Raw genomic sequence first — 14,427 nt, 5'->3', positions numbered from 1 at the left:
CCTCATCTCACTCTCAGGCTCATGTTGTACCTTCTCCCTTTGACACCCATTTTTCTGCAGCAGCCAAATCAGTCTCCTTATCCATTTCCACTCCCACCACCATCTCATACCCTGGATTGTCAGGCTCCTCATCTTCTCCAGGATGAGGCTGGTATTCCGCTTGGATCCACCTTCATGCAGAGTCTCAATCAGTGCCCTGATGTATAACAGCAGCCCATCATGGAAGCAGCCGGCCACCAGGTTCTTGTGCTAGGATGAACCAGAGAGAGAGAAGAGAGAGAGAGATATTGAAAAGGTTCCCCATCCCCCTCAGCCAACTCCCCTGTCCTTCAGACAGCCATTCACTTGGTCTTGGAGAACACCATCAGAAACAGCTCTGGGGGTGGATCCATAAGAAGTGCTGGGTTGTTTCCAATGGAGGTCGGTTGCCACCCGCTGGCAGCCTGGATGCTCAACTGGTCCAGAACAGCAGCCTCTCTCTTAGGGGCAGGGAATCCAGGTGCCCACCTTGGTCAAAAGTGGTTTGGCCCCTCCCTGCCACACCTACACACAGGATACTTTGCAGCAAATCCCTCTTTTTCAGGCTGTATTATAGCCTTTCTCAGCTGTTTTACTATTGAGAAACCCCTGAACCATCCCTCAGACTTTGAGAAATCCTGGACATAGTATGATTGTGCAGAATATTGTTGGGAAGCTTAGCTGTATACAGAGCTACCTGGGGTCTCTCTCCTTTCCACCCCCTTGAGGCCCATCACTGGCCATTCTGGGAGGGGGAGGGGAGTCAGCATGATCGTATGGCCATATCACCCAATAAATGTTTAACAAATTTAAATTAAATATATTAAGAATTAATTAGCACTCATCCAGGAAGCCCTTCTAAGGTCATCAAGAAATCTAGGTTGAGAAAGTCTATTCAATGACAATAATGGATAACGGAAAGTTCCATTCAGAACTGGGTGACCCAAGTCAACTCTGCAGCGTACCATGAAGGCAGGGCTGTGTATGGTCAGAAGGGCAAGGGAATGGGATGGAATGGAAAGAGGGGGCAAAACTCAGCCCCAAGGCTAATCTCTGGACCCCAGAAGGCTTCCAGCTCCATCCAGGCACTTCCACTGAGAAAGAACCCCCAGGAAGAGGGTGACACACTTCAGACAGCCATTCACTTGGTCTTGGAGGGGCACCAACCCAGCTGGCCCTGGGCTCCCCAGACTCAGCACCAAGCACCCAATCTCCAATGATCTGCGCCAGGACAAATGGAAGACCCTGCAGAGAGCAGAAGAAGCCCTGTCTTTCCACCAAGGGGTGGGGTGGGGGGACTCAACCCTTCTTCCTCTGAAGTTATTAGAAACACACAGCATCCCAGGATGCACAGAAGAGAACACACTTTCAGGAAAGTCACCAAGAAAACCAAGGATGTTCATAGACTCTTAGAATAGTAGAGCTGGAAGGGAGCATCCAGGCCATCTAGTCCAACGGCCTCCTCGATGGACAATCAGCCTAAAGCATCCAGAATAACTATCTGTCCCTGCTTGAAGACTCTCTGTGAGGGGGAGCTCACCACCTCCTTAGGCAGCCAGTTCCTCTGCTGAACTATTCTGACTGTGAACATTTTTTCCTGATGCCTAGACGATATCGTTCTCCCAGCAGTTTAAACCCATTGCTGGGGATCCCATCCACTGCTGTCCAGAAAAGAGAACTACCAAGCAAGTTATTTCAACAATCTACCTGGAGTGAATGAAGGCTAAGGGAGCCTCTTGATCTGGCCCCAGCAAGCCCACCCAGGAGACCGGCCTGCAGAGGGAAGCCACGGCTGCCCCTTCCTACCCCCAACCAGGGATCTCCTGTGGTTGTTTCTTCTTCATGGTAGGAGATTCCCCTGGCCAAGGTGAGAAGGGAGTTTTGCCTCTGATCTCTATCACCTCTCTTCTCCCAAAGGCCCTTGTGCTCCCTCCCATAACAACAACGCAGAGAGGAAGAAGGGAGGCAGGGAGGTGGGGATTTACCCGGGAGTCCTTGAGTGAGACTCCAAAGTCCCTCTGGGCACGCAGGATCAGCTCACTTTGGAAGCGCTGGTATTTGGGGGTTTGGGGCTGATGGAAAGTGATGATCAGCACCGTCTGCAAGTGGAGAGAAAGGGGAGGGGAGAATTAGGGGCTCAGAACCAGGCAGGAGACAAAGACCACCCTGGGGGCAGAGAGGACAGAAGGATCAGGCAGCTGGTTGACCTAGTCCAGCATCCCATCTCACACAGCCCCCAACTGGTTCCCCTGGACACAGAGACGAAAGAAGGCCCAGAGACCTTCCCAGGTGTTGCCTCCTGCCACTTGTGCTTCAAGATATGGTTCCTCTGGATGGGGGGGGGGGTCTGCTTTTCCTGGTTAATAAATATTCTCATCCTCTTATGAATGAATCTGTCTAACTCCTTTGAAATCCACCCCTGCTCCATCCACGGGCAGTGAATACAACCATTTCTATGCTTTTAAAGTATTTACTATGTGGCCCCAAGTTCAGGATTTCTCCACCTTAGGCCCTTGACATGGTCTTTGCCTCCGTCTCCCCACTGCTGCCCTCTCCTCCTGCCCCACACCAGCTATGGCCAGGCTGCTTGCTCTCTGCCCTCCGAATGACCTTCAAACCTCTTCTCACAACCCATCAATGCTCATTCCTTCCTGGATCTCCAGCAAACCTGTCTCAGACAAACTCCCACCCACAGCCTCCCTCCTCAGCCCTGCCCCATGGCCCAGTGGAGGTGTGGGGCTAGCCAGGGCTGTGCCTGACAGGGAGGAAGATCAGCATCCCCTCCCAAGATGGAGCCTCTACTGCAGGGGTAGTCAGACTGTGGCCCTCCAGATGTCCATGGACTACAATTCCCATGAGCCCCTGCCAGCATTTGCTGGCAGGGGGTCATGGGAATTGTAGTCCATGGACATCTGAAAGGCCATAGTTTGACTAAATGCTGCTCTACTGGATCTCAAGCCCAGAAGGTTTTGACCCCAGTTATATCAGCAGCTGGACTGATGTGAGTTCTACTCACAAGATGGTGGAACATGCATTGCAAACCTTATGTTTGAATCATGCAGATTGTCTCAGTGTCTTACATGGCTGGTGCTGTCACCTTGACCAGGGCCAATATCATGCAGGGAGGGGTCACAGCAGTATTCTCAACCCAGCCTTTCCCCTTGCCCCCCTCCCATGATTGCCTTTCTTTCATCATTCAAAAGTGCATTCATAAGTGCAAGAGAGGTTTGGGCTCTTGTTTCATGCAGAAATGGAGGGTGTTGACTTTCCTCCTGTACAGGACATGAAGCAGAACAGGGAAAGAATGTCGACCTGTGAAGGCCAGCCCCACACATCCCCCCCCCCCGGTTTTCCCTGTGGAAGGAACAGCCCTCCCCCCGCCTGCACAGAAATGTACCTTACCAAGCACCCAGCCAAATTTCAAAGTGGTCCAGTCTCCGGGTCATCCTCCTTCTGAAGGTTCAGCCTGGAGGAGCCCAAAGGCAAACTTGGCCATGCATAGAGGCCAAAAGGCTGGATGTGATGGTTCATTCATAAGGGAGAAGATCTCTGCCCCTGCACAGAAGCACTGCTGGCCTCATTCAGGCTTCAAGCCCTGGCTCCATATATGAAATCAAGAGACTCCCCAGATCCAACAACAGAATACACAAGAACACGCACATTGGCATTTGGGGCAGCACACATTGCTGGGATTGCCACCCCTTCCCCACCCCCACAGACTTCTGAACTTACCTGGAAGGCCTCTTGGAGGCCTCCCAAATCCTGGCCCTCCTTGCTTTGCCAGGGCTTGGCTGTCTCATGGTGCCCCACAGGTTCCAGGCTTTTCCCCAAAATGTCCAGGTAGAGGAAGATGTAATCACCATTGGCCATATTCTGAGCTTGTGCCAGGCGCATCATCTGCTGGAACAACTCAAGGGGCCCATAGATGTAGACCACTGAGGAGAAAGCACACCGGCCACAGGAGCATGTGTCAGATGCAAGCAAGGAATATGCCCTTCAGCCATGCCTGCAGCACAAGGCTTGACCAAGAGGCTGTCCAAGGAGCTCTGCAAGGTCCAAATAGGGAAGTCCTTCCTTGGGCTTCTGCTTCCCTCAAGGGGGGGGGTCTTAAATTGCTCTTCGAAACTATGGTCATTTGGAAATACCAATCACTAATTGCAATAGCAGAGAGGCTGGACCTGGGGAATTAAGGGCCACATGGGTGACATTACCAGGAGCAAGGAAAAAACACTCATGAAGGCGAGAACAGCAGGAGACAAGCAGAACAATCAGAAGGGACAATCGCTCTGGAAAGCCACCAGTGCCCTGCGTGCAACCGTGCAATTAAACATTGAGCACTTTAAGCCCCAGATTGTGCCCAGGACAGGTCTGGAAAAAGAAGGGGGTACAACACAGACAACACTGGGATGCGATGGGCTGGCAGGGAACTCCTGACCAGGGAGGGACACTCAGCCCTGGGATTGGCAGATCTTCTCCTGGCCTGGCCTGAATGTATGGCTCACCACTTTCATTGGGGGATCCAGATTCAGGCATTAAGAAAGAAGAGAAACCCCCTCCTGTGTTTTGACTTTCTCTGCAGTAAGAAGGGGCCCTCCTGTTGTTCCAGGGGAAGAAGCCGGATTCTTCACCCGGATCCATTTCTGGTCTTCTGGATCCGACTGTGCCTTAGTTCCTTGAGAAGACTTAGAGCCTCGGCCAGGATGAGGAGACCCCCACTCCCCCCGGGTCGAGCCGCACCCAGCCCCGCTTCCTCCCCCCCCCCCCCAGGACCCCACGCCTCCCGCCGCTGCCGCCGCCGCCGCCGCCCCGGACTCCCAGCCGACCTCCTCGGGTGGCTCCTGCCGGGTGGGCAGCGGGAAGAGGCTCCGTCTGGGGGACTCACCTCGTCCCTTGGCTCGGATGGAGCGGAGAGCCTCGTCCAGCCCTTCGTCGAGCTCGATTAAGTGGTCGCTGCTCCGTGACCGACTGAAATGATACTGCCACCCTCGGAGATAGTGCGGGAAGTCCGGGGCCTGGCGACTGAAGGCCCAAATAAACGGGGCGGTCCAGTTGAAGCGCCCGTTCAGGTGCCCCAGAAAGGCCTCGAGTTCTGCGCTCCTGGCCGGGCCGGCGTACACGGTGGTCGCGAAGTCAAAAAGCTGGTCGTAGTCGCCGGCCGAGAGGAGGGGCAGCCCCCAGTGCTCAGCCCAGGTCCTCACTGTGTCTCCAGCGAGGTCGCAGCCGAGGCCGAGCAGCACGTCGGGGTCGCGGGAATCCTTCAGGTTCAAGGTGCTCTCCGCTACCAAAGCCCTCGAGCACTCGCCGTCCTCGTCCGCCGGGGCGAAGGCGATGGTGACGTTGAGGCCGGCGCGGCTCAGCTGGGGCTGCAGCGCCTCCAAGGCCAGCTGCAAGGCGGGCGCCACCCGTGGCCAGGCCCAGAAGTAGCTCAGGTTGCGCCCGGGCACGACCACCGCCACGGTCACCTCCGACGGGGCGGACAGGGCAGAAGTGGGCAGCAGGGCCACGGCCCGGAGGAGCAGGAGCAGCAGCAGTGGGGAGGCCATGGGGGCTCTGGGCGCGGCCCTCCTTCACCAGCCGGAGTCGGAGCCTCTCTGGGCGGCCGCCGCGCCCCCTCGGAGGAGAAAAGACCTTCAGGCCCCGCCCTCCGGATGCCGGGCCGGGAGGGTTGTCATACTGGAACAACCAAAACCGACAGGATGCAGGGCTTCCTAACGCCCCTTTAAGGCATCTCTCTCCCCCCTCCTTCATCCTCAGATCTCCCTCATCTCCCTCTTGCAGCTGGAAACTGGCTCCTCTGAGGAACTCCAGGGCCCAAGACGGTTCCCTGCTGCTCCCCCCTACACTGGGCTCCTCTCTCCCATCTTATTCAATATTTTGATGAGCCCTCTTGCTCAACTCGTGCAGAAATTGGAGCTGGGTTGCTGCCAATATGCCAATGCCACCCAGCTCTTCCTCCTGATGGATGGCAGCCCGGACTCTTCCCCAAAAACATTAGCCAGCTGCCTGGAAGCAGCTATGAGGTGGCTCAAGCAGAGACCCCCCATCTGGCCCCCACCTGATGGAATGGACTCCCAGATGAGATCAGGGCCCTGACTGAGTTATTTGTATTGCTCCTGTTTGGGTAAACTGCCCAGAGCCTTCAGCGAGGGTGGAAAGCCCACCCAGCCTGTATATAAACCCACCCAGTAATAGAGGATAACTGGCAGGCCAGAGGAGCCTTGCTGTGGCAGGCAGGCAGGCAGGCACATCGGAAGGCACCCATGCTGAGGAGTCTGAGGGGAATCTGAATCAGAAGGCAGGACTCCCAGCCTCCAAATTGTCTGTGCCTCGGGAAAACAGGAGTGTTTATTAGGATTTTGAATTTCAAAAAATTAAGTAATTTACATACTCCTATCTTAAGTATCTCATGAGCCTCTTGTGGTGCAGGGTGGTAAGGCAGCAGACATGCAGTCTGAAACTCTGACCATGAGGCTGGGAGTTCAATCCCAGCAGCCGGCTCAAGGTTGATGCAGCCTTCCATCCTCCCGAGGACGGTAAAATGAGTATCCAGCTTTCTGGGGGTTAAAATGGTAATGACTGGGGAAGGGAATGGCAAAAACACCCCGTATTGAGTCTGCCATGAAAACTCTGGAGGGTGTCCCCCCAAGGGTCAGACATGACTCTGTGCTTGCACAGGGGATACCTTTACCTTTATCTTAACTATCATCTGTTAGAGGCATCTGACATAGTTGCTTCTATGACATAGTTGCTTCCATACTTCCACAAGATGTAATATTCTAATTTTACACTGTGTTAGTCATAGCGCCTCAGTCCACCATTTCAATTTCCTGGCCCCACTGAACGGTTCTCCCCAGAGCCCTTCCAGAAAAAGCGTTTGGCGTTTTGTTGCTCCCTGAGAAAGTGGGAGAGGGGACTGGGACCCCCTCCTGGAGCACTGCCTGAATGTCTCTCCATTGGTAGCTACAGGACATCTCTGTCCCCCCCCCCTCCTGAACAAGAACAATAAAGGAAGACTCCATCAGGTGTGATCATAGATAGCCCAAGGCCTCCAGAAGACTCAATGCCTCCAAAACCCATGAATTGACCGCATATTTATATGAAAACATACTTTGGAAAAATTAATTATCAAAAGTAGGGGCATCATACAACAATTTTCCTGAAAGAGAATTTTTACTTACCTTAGCAATTCACTCAGGAAGAACCTCCAGCCAAAGAGCTCCTTGCCACAAGCCACGTGCCTTGCCCAACTCCAATTTCCCTCTAAAAAGCCAAGAAGCAGAAGACTCCCAGTTCTGATAGGACTCAGTGATGGGAGGGGGAGGATGCCTGCCCCACTGATCCACTGCAGGTGGGCCTGACCATCCTGGCAACCTGGGGCTGGGAGGGGGGAGGAGATGAATGCAGAACAGGCAGGGTCCCTGCACAGTCACCCTCAGGGGATTTTTTCTGCTGCATTAAGGGCCACAGACCCAGAGCCAGGCAGGGACAGCCACCATTTCTCCCCCTCCTCTAGGCCCCTGGCCTAGCCCCACTCTGAGGATCAGGTTGGGGAAACAAGGTGGACACCTGGCCAGTGGGAGGGGGGTTTCATCCTCTGGGCAGCAACAGAAGGACATTGAAGATATCTCTGTTAATCTGGGCTCAGGATCACCGCAGGAGATAAGGATGGCTGTCAGGAAGGCCCAGAGTCAAGAGCAGGACTGGAAAAAAGTGGTTCTCTGAAGCACTCTGAGCAACAGACCACAAAAGCACAAGGAAGTCACAGAAGTCACCTGCTCTTTAAACAGCAGAACACCAAAAAATAATTTATTGGGATTTATTGAAGGATGCATCCCTGGAGGCAGTCTGCCCCTCTTCCACTTGTGTGCTGGAAAACACACAAGATACTTCCCAGCAAATCCATTTCTTCCATACTGTACTATGGCCATTCTCAACTGTTTTACCATTGAGAAACCCCTGGAATGTTGTTTAGGCTTTGAGAAACCCCAGAAGTGGTGCATTTTGCAGAATATGGTTGGGAAGCATCACTGTGGATATGCCAACCCTGGACCTCTCCCCTTCCCACCCCCTCCAGGCCCACCACTGGGCATTTTGGGAGTGGGAGGAAAGTCCATATATGGTCATATCACACAATAAATGTTTAACGTACTTAATAAATACATTAAAAATTAATTAGCTACTACCCATTCAATAAATACTTCTGGGGCTGTCAAGAAACCCCTGGGTTTTATGAGTCCTGCTCTATTATATGGGGTAGGAGTAGTGACACCAAAGGATAAATGAAAAAAAGGTCCATCCAGGCCCCGGTGATACAACCGACCCTGCAGCTGACCATGAAGGAGGGGCCGTGTATAGTGGTTACCTACAGCCCCAGGGTGCTGCCTCTGGCAGTGGCTCTTGTCTGCCAGGTGGGGTAGCCCTAAGTTGGGATGCTCACACACCTGTCAGGTGGCCTCCTGTTCTGCTCTGGTGGTGGCCAAGAGCTGAGCCTTCAGTTGGGCTGTTCTGACCCTCTTTCTTTGGGTAAGTCTTTGCATATTCAGACAGAGTGGCCAGTCTTCTTCTCACACAACCAGTGGAGAGTCTGGGGTTCCCCCTCCCACTTAGTCCTGTCATCTCTGCTCACCATATAACAGCTGATCCCAAAATATGCAAAGAAAAATCTGATTACTCTGATAGTGATTATAAATATTGTTTTTTTAAAAAAAAATCTTACTTTTGTTATTTACTCCTTTGTCATGGGGACAGATTGTCAGTAGGTGGGAAGGAAGTTTCTCAGTGAGGACAACTCCCTCTGGGATCTCCCTTTCTCCAGTTTCTCATGGGCCTTCCTCCTCCTTTTCTCGAGGACAGAGAGGGCTACCTGGGCTGCCCTGAGCCCTGCTCTTCCCAATTAAGGACTCCCATTTGTTGCCCTGGATGCTGTGGGGCAAAGACTCATCCCCCCCCCATCCCTCCTCACCCTTTTCCTCTTCCTCTGTTCCCTGACACAATCCCTCACTAGGACCATGGACAGCAGCTGACAGGCAACAAAAGGATCTTCCCAACTCTGATCAGAAGAGGCGCCTGCTGTTTGGGAAATCTCTCTACAGGGAATTGTGCCATCGGGCCTTCTCCTGGTCACAGTGTTATTACTGGTGCCCCAGGGGGATCTCTCGGTCCTTCCCCCACATCACCCGTGCCAGGCCTTTCAAGGACAACTGTGCTGGACATTGACCTCGATTATCAGAGGACAGAATCTCAAGCTTTGCCCTTGAAGAGTCCCCCCTCCCCCCTCATTGGGCTGTGGGCTGCTTTGGGAAGGACCCTGCTCCGACATGGCAGATCAAACAGATCCTGCTCAATGAGCACATCAGACCTGAAATGTGGAACTGCTCTTGTGAAGTTCACCTTTGCTGTCCAGCCTGGAGCTGCGGAGACTAAGAGGCAAGAGAGGAGAGGTGGGCCTGTTGAGAGGTGGTCCTGTTTCTACTGTTAAGTGTGGCAGGACCCCCTACCTCACAGAGCAGGCGCAATGTCTTCTACAACCAATGGCACCTCTGAACAGTCTAGGCTTAAGCCAAAGCCATGACACTACTAAGGTCTGATTAAGCGAGGTCAGACTCCCTTAGAAATCATGCTCTCTGCCTTAGATTCAAAATGACAGCCTCTAACCCAGGGGGCACCAGGGCCTACTCTTGCTCTCCAGTTTACCCCCTCTCTATTGTACTTCTGATCAAGTGGACCGGCTCCATCCTGTTTGCCCTTTTGTCTTGAAACATATTCACACTTGGCCCCTCTGCCAGGGGAAATCTCCTCACATCCTTCAGCTAGACCCCTTGAAATATGATGGCTCCCTTCCTCAGAGACATTAACACCTTTGTCTGTCCATCAACAGCCATCTCCAGCTTGGGCCAGCAGTTGCCCAACACCAGGCTCAGTGGAAATTTCCAACTAGCCTCCCACCTGGCTTGCATCATGTAGGCCAGCTCCCCCAAGCTCAATATAAACACTGGCTTTAGCAAGCCCCTTGCCCCATGTGTATTTCAGATATGGGATTCATCTGAACACCCTGCACTGTCCCTGTGCATCCTGCTTTCTCTTGCCTATCATCTCTACAGGAAACGTACCCTCTTCTTCCACCCTATTCTTCTCTATCTCACTACTTGTTAGTGCATTATGTATTGTTATGCTTTTTATTTTATTTTCAATAAAGCTTATATGTACTATTTTACCATTTACATTTGTGTCTGCCTTGAGTTCCTACATGTGGAATTACCCTCGGATACATAGGCATGGATCCATATTTAGTTACCATTTACATTTATGTCTGCCTTGAGTTCCTAGGGGTGGAATTACCCTCATATACATGCTACGGGTGGAATTTCCCTCGAGATAATTTGGCTCATTCCCTCCCAATAGTTCAAAAACCCATGTTCCAGGACAAATGTGAAAGCAATTCGGGTAACATCAAAGCTCCCCACTTCTCCTGAGAAGGGAACAAAGTCATCCTTAGCCAGATTTGCATTTCCTGGGACTGCATCAGACCATGGATGGGCCACCTCTAGCCTTCCCCCCGCTCCCCGCATTCCTCCATCCCACCAGAATAGTGAAAGGGCAGAGACCACAGGTAGTTTAAATCGTAGAATAAGAATAAAATGCTACGGAAGCTGGATAAAACAGTGCACGATAAGAGTTAACATTAGAATATCTTGCATCAGATTTTGATTTGGTTTGATCATGCTCTTCTGGCCTGTTGTTCAGAGAGGCTCAGTTAACCATTTTTCCAGTCATGCTCTTAACTTGTGACTTCCTGACCACTACTCTGATCTTCCTCGGAGATCCTAAACCCAGATTAACATGGATATCTTTCAATAAATTTGAAAGGGTACAGAGGAGAGTGATGAGGATGATCTGGGGCCAAGGGACCAAGCCCTGTGAAGATAGGTTGAGGGACTTGGGAATGTTCAGCCTGGAGAAAAGGAGGTTGAGAGGGGACATGATAGCCCTCTTTAAGTATCTGAAAGGTTGTTACTTGGAGGAGGGCAGGATGCTATTCCCATTGGCTGCAGAGGAAAGGACACACAGTAATGGGTTTAAACTACAAGTACAACGTTATAGGCTAGATATCAGGAAAAGATTTTTCACAGTCAGAGTAGTTCAGCAGTGGAATAGGCTGCCTAAGGAGGTGGTAAGCTCCCCCTCACTGGCAGCCTTCAAGCAAAGGTTGGATACGCACTTTTCTTGGATGCTGTAGGATGCTTAGGGCTGATCCTGCGTTGGGCAGGGGGTTGGACTAGATGGCCTGTATGGCCCCTTACAACTCTATGATTCTATGATTCTATCTTAACTCTCCCTCTGGCTGCCCACTCTGGCCATTGTAACTATGCTAAATACACATCTCCCCTAGTGCCCCCTGCAGGATATTCTTCCTTTCCTTTGGAATCATGCCCACTACAGAATTTGCACAGTCCAGCAATCTGATTCCTTTAGTGTTAGCATATTAATTTGATTGATATGCAGACACTGTTTTAGCTTAGAAAAGAAAGTTTTATTTACAGAAGGACATTCTGGACAGAAAGAGGAGAGACAGAGGATAGAGCTCCTACATCTAGCTAGCTCAAGAGACAAGTGTGGACTGAGAAGTTCCAGGAAGAAAGAGGAAATTGCCCTGAGAGTATCAGTCTAGAGACAGACAAAAGGCACAGTTAAAAAACAGAAAGGTCCTTAACTCTCTGATCTACCTAACAGTCTTCTTGCTGCCCCCTTCAAGGTCTTCTTCCTCTTCTTAACCTTGTACACTGGGCATTGCATACTCCAACACCCCTTCTCAAGGTCTAGTGTAAAAAGTCCACAAGATTCATCTTACTGCGTAGACTTTGAAACTTCTCTCTTTAGTGGCTTAGTGAGTAAATCTGCTATCATTTCATTCATAGGACAGTAGTCCAGCTCAACAAGTCCCTCTTCTTTCATGTTTCTCACAAGGTGATGCTTCACATCAATGTGCTTTGTTCTGGAGTTGATTTTCTCTGTTAGTGCAAGCGTTGGTTGTCTTCATAAAGTTGCACTGGCTTGGGTTCTTGTACCCCAAAGTCTTGCATCAGTGTCAGAATCATGTGATTGCTGCCATGGTCTAAGAGAACCAAAGTATAACCATCTTTGATTTTGTATAACTAGCTTGTCTGCTTTGGCCTTCTGTAAACTGTAATTCAAAAGTGCTTTGTTTTTCTTTGCAATATTACCAGACCGTGTTATCTGTGTAAGTGGCTGTAGCTGGCGGACCCAAGGTCGGGGAGGTTTGGGTTATCGTCTTGGCTGTTTTCCCAGACGGCACCTGGACCAAGGAGGGGGTACCCTCGCTGGGAGTGAGAACATCTTTGGGCGGCAAACTTTGGGGTAAAAGTACTGTATTTTGAATATGCAAGCCAGTTTCAGCTTTGAACGCCTAAGGTATCAATCTGCTTGGAAAATAAAAAACACTTAATTTTAATAAGTAGTTATTTCCAGTCTCAGCCTGACAATAAGCCGAAACTCACCAACCTTCACAGTGCCATGGAACCAACATGGTGGACCACGAGGAAGAGCAAGCGACCGGCCAGGAGGAGAGGGCAGCCGATGGAGCAGGAGCAGTGACAGGGGTCGAGACAAGGCCCCCGATACAAGTACCCCACTCCAAATGGGGGCTCACCCATGAGTCTCATTTGCAGGTGATACTCGGTCTGGGGTGGCCTGAGCTCTGGACACCCCAGGATGGCAAGAGCCCTTTCTGGAACAGTACATCACCGAACGACGGAAGATGGCAACCCGGTCCAAGTACGATGAGCCCATGTTCACAGGGTATGAGTATGAGCCTCAATGAACCACCCTGGACATGGATACAGTGGCCACCCTTGAAACCTTGATCTGAGGGATTGGTTGCCCATCATGGGAGATGGCTGAGAGAGTCCGAGAGAGGGCCTGCAAGTGGGCAACTAAAGAGAGTGTGCCAAACACCTTCCCTCCTGTCCCAAAGGCCTTGCTAATCCTCCAGCAGCCCCAGGAATGGGGAAAAAATGATGCCTCTTCAAGAAGCAGAGTCCGCAGTCTATGCAGCCGAGGAGAAAGCGGAAGCTGAATAGTGACTCCAGTTGGAAGACCTGGGACACAGATCAAGATGTGGTCATTTGGGGTTTTGTGACATTGTGGAAAACAATATCAGTGAAGCTGAGCTGGAACCCTTTTGAAAAGGAGGGCTGGCCCAGCTGGAGGAAGAGGGCAGGCACTGTTGGTGCTCCCAGGCAAAATCCAGGCTTCCCACCGTTTGCACCATCCTACAAAGGAGGCCACCCTTAGCACAGCAGTCCGCAGAGGTCCTCTGCCTCCCCTACAGTCTGCAATGAAGATCTTCCCTGAGTCTTTGTGGGGGGGGAGGCAACTTATAGAGTCCACAGCAGAGTTTATCTTGGTAGCTCAGATAAAATGCCAGAGGGGTCACCACTATGGTCTCCTCTTGATGAAGAGGCTGTTTTGAGAAGACCTGATATAATCTGAGATACCTTAATATGTTTGCTTAGATAAGATGTCTCCTCCCAAAACATCGAAGATAAAGAGCATTACACAAGGGCCAAGTTAAGCTCTGATAGCATTTCCACTGTCTAAATATAGATTCAAATGGGTCGCCGTGTTGGTCTGAAGTAGCACAACAGAATCAGAGTCCAGGAGCACCTTTAAGACCAACAAAGATTTATTCAAGGAGTGAGCTTTCGAGTGCAAGCACCCTTACATGACCATGGGAATATAAAGCAAAATTAATTCTGTACATTAGTAAACTGTGTCACACATCCAAATACAGCCAATGATACTAGAGTATTAATGCTTATTGTGCGTTAATTTCATCCTGCTTCTATAGATTTTGATGCTTAGCACTTCTGCAAGCTGTTTAAACATCCTGTGGTCTGTGTCCTTTTTCAGTTCTGGTGGGGAGGAGAGGGAGCTCATCCATATTCCTGAAACACACTCAGGAAATGTGCATGTGGCTCAGGAGGGCTCTGCCCCCTTCTCAGGAGAAGTGGGGGGCTCTGAAGACGGCATCCCCAGGATGACCAGTTCCTCTTCCACTGCCTCTGGATCCCAGGAATTGCCACTCTCCATCTGAATGGCAAAGCTGCACTTCACAAGGGCTGTTCCATCTTGAGGCTATAGGGTGCAAACTGCTGAGGACTCCCTTAACTAACCATGTGGCAACAGAGCTTCCCCCCAAAGCAGCCCACAGCCCAAGTGATGGGAGAGGGGGTGTCCCTTGTTCACAGAGGGCTCAACATGGGCAAAGCCTGAGACTCCTTCCCCTGAGAATGGAGGTCAACATCTAGCACTGCTGACCATGAAGGGACTCGCAGGGAGGGAAAGGAGCCAAGGAGGGTCCCTCTGGGGCCCCAGAAACAAGGCTGAGGC

General features: G+C 51.3%; 1 protein-coding gene across 1 annotated transcript in view; it reads right to left on the bottom strand.

The window, feature by feature from the left end:
- Nucleotides 1-14,427, bottom strand: part of LOC143841958 (atrial natriuretic peptide receptor 2-like) — a 75,760-nt gene that overhangs the window by 49,894 nt on the left and 11,439 nt on the right. The window contains exon 4 of the mRNA XM_077346508.1: nt 111-249. Within this exon, the coding sequence (XP_077202623.1) occupies nt 111-249 (139 nt within the window). The remainder of the gene's footprint in view (nt 1-110; nt 250-14,427) is intronic.

The sequence above is a fragment of the Paroedura picta genome, chromosome 7 (assembly GCF_049243985.1).
Source record: "Paroedura picta isolate Pp20150507F chromosome 7, Ppicta_v3.0, whole genome shotgun sequence".
In the NCBI taxonomy this organism is placed as follows: Eukaryota; Metazoa; Chordata; class Lepidosauria; order Squamata; family Gekkonidae; genus Paroedura; species Paroedura picta.
This window is presented reverse-complemented; position numbering and strand designations above follow the sequence as displayed.